We start from the raw sequence: 8,856 nt of genomic DNA, 5'->3' as shown, positions 1-8,856 counted from the left end.
CCAGAGTTTTGCATTTCCGGATGTTGTCTTCATCCTCAGGAAAAGTCTCAAGTGAAAGATTCACCTTTTCCTGCTTTAAGTCAGCCTTTCTCCATGCCGGAGTGTGCAGTCCTCTTTCAGGAGGGGGGTTGAAAGTCTATCAGCCACTCCCTCTTCTTCTCTCCACAGCCTTGTCTTTGCATCTTCACCACAGTGTTAGACAGACTCCCGTTCTTTGCTTCCCTTTGTCAAGGCACTGTTCCAGAAGTCATCTGAAATTTTAACACTCAAGAGACTGCATTAATCAAATTGAATCTTAGTAAACTCGTCAATTGTGTCTGAGCAATCAGCTCTAACTAAATTTAATTTTCAGCCAAATCTTTCAATGGTCAGTTTCATCTGGTTAAAAACAACAGTTCCCATATTCTATTTTAGTAAAGCAAGTTCTTCGTTGCGAAAATAGCAAGCAGTTTCTTCTTTGCAAAATGCAGAAAAAAGCTCTCTTTATTATCTAAGTAAACAACAATAAAACAAAATGATCCTTCTTCTTTCTACAACAGCATGGCATGCATATTGTGAAACAAAGATTTCCATTCTAACTTTTCTTTTAAATTCACATAGGTTGTTCAGAATAATCTTGTAATGGTGAATTAATTTTTCCCTATCAGCATATATTTATTCACCAAGTTCCCTTACTGTTGTAAAATGTCTATGGCCTTTAAATCATAATTTCTATTAACTTGGTCACCCAATCTTGTTCTTATTCTACATTGCATAACACAAGTTGTCTTTTAGTTAATTCAACCCCAAATCTCTGAAACTCTGTAATGGATTAACTTCCATACTGTCTCCCAGGGATAACGAGATTCAAATATTAGACGTCTTCAGTTATAAATATAAAGTTCTTAAGCACGTGCAATCTTATTTATTCATAAAATTATTCATTAAATAACAAATTATTTCAATTAATTAAACAAATTATTTTAATTAAGCTCTTACTATAATAATTAGCTAAATCTAGCCTATGTCTTGCATACTTTTTAAAATAAAATGTATATAAATCCAAATTTTTACTTATTAGTTATTTAGGGCTCTCTCTGCAACCTGACCACACTCAAGTGATGGTACCTCTTCAAAACTCATCTGTTTAGTTGTGCATTTATTGAATGAGCACTGTGCTATGTCCGAACAGATTGCATTATTTTATGTATAATCATTTTTACTGTGTTAGTTAATTTTAAATCAAATTTTAAATCCTCTTAAATGTTCTTAAATTCTCTGTTTTATTGTTGTGATTATTATTATTAATTTTCATAATTTTTATGAAATGTGACCCTGTACTACTAAACCAGTCTTAAGTAGCACAGGTATATTTGTAGCAATAACCAAAAATACATTGTATAGGTTAAAATTACAGATTTTTCTTTTATGCTAAAAATCATTAGGATATTAAATAAAGATCATGTTTCATGAAGATATTTTATCAAAACTTAATTTTTGATTAATATGCATTAAGAAGAACTTCAACAACTTCAAAGGCTATTTTCTCAATATTTAGCTTTTTTGTTGTTGTTTTTCACCTTCAGATTACAGATTTTTGTTGTATCTCAACCTGATATTGCCCTATCCTAACAAACCATACATCATTGAAAAGCATATTTATTCAGCTTTCAGTTTATGTATAAATGTATAAAGTTTCACAAATTGACCCTTATGACTGGTTTTGTGATCCAGGGTCACATATTATGATTTTAATTCCTTTCATGTACAGCACTTTGAATTACCATTGTGTATGAAATGTGCTATAAATAAACTTGCCTTGCCTTGCCTTACAGGAGGGGCACACATCTTTTTACGGCGATTATTTTCTCCTTTAACCACAATCACTCACACTCACACAGACAGACAATGACACATATATTTACACAGAATGCTCTACTCTACACTCCTCTTGAGTGACCTATCAGTTCACTTGCTCTTTCACTGAAACTTTAAAAAAAAAAACAGTAAAAAAGCAGTACTCTGAAGGATTTTTGCCTATCTGTGCAGACCTCTGTAACTTCCTAACTCCTCTACAGAGCGGTATCCATAGGACTTTCTTATGGAGCCAGAATGGTGACTTTAAAATTTGGCATCAAAGATTAAAACTGGCATTGAAAACAAAAGCAGAACTGAAAAAGGAAACATTGGCATTGAAACATTTATACTGAAACCAGTAGTATTGGCATTGAAACAAGTATTGGCATTGAAAACAAAAGCAGAACTGAAAAAGGAAACATTGGCATTTAAACATTTGTATTGAAACCAGTTGTAGTGGCATTGAAAAAAAGTATTGGCACTGAAAAAAGAAAATAATTAAACTCTTACAATCTTATTCTTTCATTTTATTGGGATCTATTTGTATTTTTCAATGACAATCTTCAGATTTTTTCTTCATGTCACTCTTTTTCAGTGACAGTTTTTTTTACAATGTCAGTTTTTTTTTCACTGTCACCGATTTCAGTTTCAACTTTCTGTCACTGTTTTGGTGTGGAGAGGGGCGGGGTCTGAGGGGAGGGGTAAGTAGAGCGTAATTTGCATATAATTTGCATGTCGGCATACTGAAGAAGTAGGCCTATGTCACTTTACTGGAACCCGCCGTCAGCTCTGAAGCTTCTGGCATGGTGGCGTGACGAAAATGTCTAGTTTACCAGGAACTTCCAAGCCACAAGTAAGTTTGTTTGCACCGAACAAGGCTAAAAGTCCGGTTTGGCAAAAAAAACAAGTTAACATTAGGTGTCTGTCGGTATATAGTTGTTGCCGCTAAGTATGAATATACATCACAACAGCGGCTAACAGTAACATGGCCTGTAACGTTAACACTGACAGGATAAACAGTAGGACTTTGGCTGTGTAAGTTAAGCTACTGACATCCCCAACCGCACGCACGCACGCACGCACACACACACACACACACTGGAGAGCCTCTCCTCTTTGAGCCGCTAGTTCGGCTTCAACGCAGGTAACTTAGTAACGTTACACAGTAACTCCTAGGGTAGCGAATGTGCTTCTACCTGCGGTTAATGGTAGTTAGCGTTAAGTCTCCAGCCATGTTATCACATATCACATATTCTTTCTTTTTCTTTAGGAGTTAGAGGCCAGTGTTATTGCTGCTGCACAAGGCCTCATAAACGTGCTAACGCAAAACATTCAGCAGCATCACACGCCAGCACAGCAGAATCCAGTGCAGTCACATGAGCACCAGAATCGACAACAAGCACAACCAACAAAACAAAATGTGCAGGAGGAGATGGCCAGGTGTCTTTAATTTTATTTGTGGTCATATGTTGGACTTATTTGATGGAGAATTGTATTTAATAATATTGATTTATACTCTTCTGTTAACCTCCTAAACATGCAGGTCATTTCCTGGCTTCTTTACAAAAAGGAAAGGCAAAAACCGCTTTTCACCCTTACAAGCCACTCCAGGGAAGCCGAAAGTCTGCAAGACATTCAGTGTGTATGTATATTTGGTGAATAAGGGCTGTACCAGCACGCCTTCTGCAGCTGAAGAGCTGGAGTTGAGCCAAACAGGCCTGGGGAAGAGGTCCCTCACTTTGACGGATGATATGAGCCATGCAATGGTATTGCAACCACTCTTTTAATTGAAATTAATCATCATTTTGGCATTACAGTACACACTATTATTAAACTTGTAAATATAGTTATTGTGATGCTATTACTATACAAAACAATTTAAAGTATTATACTGTTATTTGTTTTATTATACTACCATTTTTTTTAAACCTCCTTTTCCCATTTCTGTTATAAATTTCTCAGGTAAATAAAATTCTCATTGAAGAATATCCCAAAATGGAGGGGGTGGAAGGGTGGTTGTTCTACAAGGCTTCAGGTGCGTACCATTTTCAAACACCTTTCATTTTGATGGAGCAGGTTCACCAACATTCAAAATTCTTTCTCTCACTTTCTGTATATGCAGGTGGCCACGGTAGAAGAAAATTGCTTGCCATTCCCCCTGATGTAGACGGTTATACAGGTAGACTGATTCGCAGTGTTTCGGGTGCTGGGAAGACGACCATGTACATTGTTCCACTGCAGCAGGACCTTGATCTTACTCCACTGCCATCTGATGCCACTGAATTTCAAAAAATGCCTAAGGCTGCATGCCAAGTGTGCAAAGAAAACATGCCTCTGCATATCCTAGCATTGCACGTCGAGGATTGTATGGAGTCTGCAGCAGATGATGATGAGGTTAATGCATATAACAGAGAAGATATTGCAAAACAATACATATATTTGGTAATTAATGGTAAAATATCATCACATTGTTTTTGTCTATGGTAACACTATTTCCTAACACATAAAATCTCAATATATCTGTGTAAGTGAAGAGTAAAATGTATTCCTAATGATGCTAAATTTGAATTTGACTTTAGGAAGCAATAATTAAACCCTGTATCATAATAAGATAATAACATTATAAAGTGCTTTCTGTTTCTCTGATGTTTTTAAGACAATTGAGATCATACTCTGCTTGAAAAAAAGTGTCCAGGAATTTTTATCGTAACATATGTATGTCGTAGCATTGATTATTTTTCCTATGTATTTATGGATACAGCTGTTTGTTACTTTACAGGACTGGCAAAGTGAGGTCCAGGTTCTTTCTGTCACAAACTCACCACTTGTGCACCCTGACAAAGAGTCCAGAGATTGTGGCCAGGTAGTTATTTTGAGCTGATATCTTGAAAAAATATGTGAAATTGCAGAGAGACCCGGTGCAATTTCTCCTATATATTTATGGATACAGCTGTTTGTTACTTTACAGGACTGGCAAAGTGAGGTCCAGGTTCTTTCTGTCACAAACTCACCACTTGTGCACCCTGACAAAGAGTCCAGAGATTGTGGACAGGTAATGATTTTGAACTGATATCTTGAATAATATGTGAAATTGCAGAGAGACCCGGTGCAATTGATTTGAATATATGTCTACAGGATAGAAAGGAATGCCCTATATGTTGTGGCTGCTTTCCATCAGATGAAATTGTTCTGCATGCAAGCCTGTGTGGTGAAAGGTTTGCCATTCTATCATGTTATTATATACATTTTATTTCACAACGTATTGTCTGTATTAAAGCTGTGTCTCCTTATAATAATCTACAATGTACTATCTCAGTAATTTGGGATTCATTTAAATATAATTTGCGTCTTTGTTTTGTCTTATCCTTCATAATGCACAAGAAACACTGTGATAGCACAAGAGTGTAATGGCAAGGTCACTCAATGGGCATCTAGGTTTACAGATATGTCCAAAATAACATCAGTAGAATGCTTTTTACCATTGTTTTTCAGGTGTGCTGAAACAAACATTGATATTTTACTGGTAAATTGAAAGTTTTAATGTGTTTTTGTTGACCCTTTTCAGTCTACAGGACACGTTGAACTACAGTACAGACAGCTGTGTGCTACGCGAGGGAAGCTTATCTATGGCTGACATGTCTAGGTGTTGTTTTTTTTTTTTCATCAGTCATTTGTTTATTTAAGATGCCATTAAATTCAAAGATAAGTAATTGTTTTTGCTGCTTTTTAATAGTGACGATGATGTACTTCAGTGGCTTGCAAGGCAAGTAGATGCAAGCAAAGATTTTAAGATCTGCATCACCCGGGACAACCTTTTCCAAAGAGGCCTAATTCAGTGGCAGAGACAGAAGAAGGGCTCACCCGTCAACAAACTCAAGGTGACTTTCATTGGCGAAGCTGGAATCGACACTGGAGCATTAAGCAAAGAATTTTTGACTGGTAATGTATATTTAGGACAATCTCTGGCACCAAACAATACTGAAATCAGGTTCATAGGTGCAGTATTTTTTATTTACTGAGCTGTGTTTTCTGTCATTAACAATTGTATTTAGAAATGATGCATGGCATTGAGAGGCGACTGTTTGAGGGCAGTGGCAAGAAGGGAAAGAGTCCTGTCTACTCGATTTGTGACCTAGAAAATGGTTTCTACAGGTTTGCATTTTATAGTTGTCCTACATTATGCAGTTTATAAAGTTTATGCAAGTAAAAGTACAAAGTTGCAGTTACAGTGTCTGCACTGTTTGTTGATGACATGCAGAACTGCAGGAGAAGTGTTTTCTGTCAGCCTAGCTCAGGGTGGCCCAGCACCGTGCTTCTTCAGAAATTGGTGTTACCAGTTTCTTACAACAGGGGACTTTGATGCTCTGCAGCTGACCAAAGATGATGTGGATGATCTTGAATATGCTTTACTCATAGAAAGGGTGAGTACATCTGCTATGAACAGCCGTGCAAAACCATTAAAGGCTTTTCTTAATGGACAGTATTTCATTGCTATACTGTTAATGCGTTTGTTGTCATTTTAGGTGGAGGCAGCAACTGATCTGACACAGTTCACAGATGAAATCGTGAGTTGTGGTTACACGGGTTTGCTTAAGTTGGACCAAAAGGACAGTATCATAAGGTCCGTACACATTTTCCAGAGAAACAATTTTTAAATAATTAATTTTGATGCACACAGCATCAGTAGCCACTTTAACAGCATAGTATTATTACTGTTTTTAGAAATGCAGCATTTGAACTTAAAATATAAATTCCTACAGCATTGTCTTAGTCTTAATTTAGTTGTGTGGAAAACAGCATATTTTCCTTTTATTCTTCTGCAAAACTTTGTTCCCTGTTCTCAATAGAGCCATTGTTCTGCATGCTACAATGCGTCTGACTCCCATGCTTCAGCAAATTAGAAATGGAATGAAGGTCTACAACCTTCTGGATGTGATTGGGAAGCATCAAACTCTCTGCTCAAACCTGTTTGTCCCCAAAGAGGATGATGACAGAGTAAGGATACTGGGCATTAAATCATCCTGATTTGCTTTACTGCTACTGTATATACTTGATAATAATCTTAGAAACCCCACAGGATGTAGTAGTAGAGCTGTATCTCTTTATGATTGATACTATTATTTTTTGGGGGACTTTCTGTTATTGCTTTACTTAACCTTTTTTGTTTTGGAAGAATACAAAGTAATATGTAAAGTGGACTGTTGTCTTTCTCTGTGTTCCTATCTGTGTAGTCAACCCTCCTTTTTTTTTTCCTTTTGCCCCACCACCCCAGCCGGATGCTGATTACATAATGAGTATCCTAGTCCCTGAGCTGAGTGAGAAGGGAAGTCCAAGGCAAGCAAGAGAAAATGCCATCATCAACTTCCTCCAGGACTTTCTACAAGACCTGGAAATCACAGGTTTGACTTAAACTGTCTTTATCACATGTTGGAGTACTATACAAATTAGCCATGCAAACAGCTGTTACCTAAAATGAGTAGAGCAGAATGTGATTCCATGTACATGACCTACATTTGGTTCTCAGTCTTTGATTAGGGAGCTGAATAATAGCACTCCACCAAAAAGGACCATCAATACATTTCCTTTTAGAAACATTAATACATTTGCTTATGGCAAATGGTCCAGGTGTTGAACTTCACTAGAGACCTTTCTGGACTTTGCCCTCCACCGCCCAAAGACATAAGTCATAGATTAAAAAGATTTCATAATGTATATATGTTATTCTTTTGGATAACATTATTCTAGGACTATTCCTATAGTTTTTTTTTTTATCTTTCAGTTATTTCAGTGTATATTAAATAGAAATTAATGCAGCAAGGTTAGTTGAAATAGGCCTTTGGGATAAATCGTGTAGATTGTAAATAGGGTTGGCTTCTTGCAGTGTTGGATTTTTACACCATTGTACTCAACTACTCTGATTTGTTTTGTCATGCAGGTCAGAATGAAGACCAGCAAATGTGTGAGCCTCTGACCCAAGAGGAGCCGCTAAGTCAAGAAGGGCGCTGGAGTCAAGAAACACACGCGAGCCTGTCTGTCCCGACAGTGATGCAGTGGTTAACTGGACAAAGGCACAAGCCCCTTCTTCCATCAGAGAGGGCAGAATTTAAAATAAATCTAAGATTTGAACACCACTGTAATGAAAAAATGCCGGGTCACCAAATTTGTTTTCCACTTGTAAGTGCCTGCACAAATACAATAACTGTTCCTGTTGAACATATGAAAACATACAAGGAGTTCAGAGATATAATGACAGTAGCAATCAGAATGGGTAGAGACTTCGGCCGAGTGTAGAGGTCATGTTTTTTGACCACTGATGTTTAGTTCCCCAAATCAGGAAGTATTGTGAATATTTTTGGCATTTCTAATGGCATTTTTGTTAAAGCTGCCTAGTGAGCTATTTATTATTCTGTGAGTCTTAACATAAAAAGACAGCTCGCACAAGTTAAACCATAAAATAGCTCAATGTTCATGTTTGGTTCTCCCATTGCATTGTTTTTAAGTTGGGACCACTGCTTACCATTTATTTGAGAAAGGTCATTTAAGAACTCTGTATTTGCATTTTGTTTACAGAGCACTGACAAATGTACATGTAATATAATACTTGAAATGTGATGCTGTTCCTCAATTCATCGTTACTTGTACTGTTGAAATTGTTCAGTCTTCCACATAGGTTCAACACGTGTGTGTGGCAAATTCTTGTCCTTCAAGTGGAATCAACGTTGTGGGGGTTTACATTTACTAAATTGTAAGCAAAAATTAACTTGGTTGATGTCAAAACAATAAATGGACATAATGCTTATGGCCTTTATCATTTTTCTTTTTCATTGTGAATATTAACTTAAGTGTTTTACTTTAGTGTCTACAGCATTTTAATGTAAAGGGGGACTGATGCTTTTTCCACTGGAAAAAAAAAATGCATTTCACTCAAGATCATAGTGTACAAATCCACAGCTTTATTTTAAATTCTTAATTACCAAGATATCAAACATGACATGTTGAGTTTTAACTGTCTAATGGTAT

At 36.6% G+C, this 8,856-nt stretch overlaps 1 protein-coding gene across 1 annotated transcript; it reads left to right on the top strand.

The window, feature by feature from the left end:
• The first annotated feature begins 2,656 nt into the window (after nucleotides 1–2,656).
• LOC141302356 (uncharacterized) lies at nucleotides 2,657–7,246 on the top strand. The gene is made up of 14 exons (XM_073832403.1): nucleotides 2,657–2,689; nucleotides 3,107–3,276; nucleotides 3,380–3,602; nucleotides 3,799–3,871; nucleotides 3,959–4,230; nucleotides 4,616–4,699; nucleotides 4,805–4,888; nucleotides 5,402–5,424; nucleotides 5,570–5,775; nucleotides 5,889–5,988; nucleotides 6,095–6,257; nucleotides 6,360–6,457; nucleotides 6,684–6,831; nucleotides 7,109–7,246. Exons 1-14 carry the CDS (start codon nucleotides 2,657–2,659, stop codon nucleotides 7,244–7,246), a joined length of 1,815 nt encoding a protein of 604 aa, XP_073688504.1.
• The last annotated feature ends 1,610 nt before the right edge of the window (nucleotides 7,247–8,856 follow it).

Source organism: Garra rufa, unplaced genomic scaffold (genome assembly GCF_049309525.1).
Source record: "Garra rufa unplaced genomic scaffold, GarRuf1.0 hap1_unplaced_001, whole genome shotgun sequence".
Taxonomy (NCBI): Eukaryota; Metazoa; Chordata; class Actinopteri; order Cypriniformes; family Cyprinidae; genus Garra; species Garra rufa.
The sequence above is the reverse complement of the archived record's forward strand: the minus strand, read 5'-3'. Positions and strand labels throughout refer to the sequence as shown.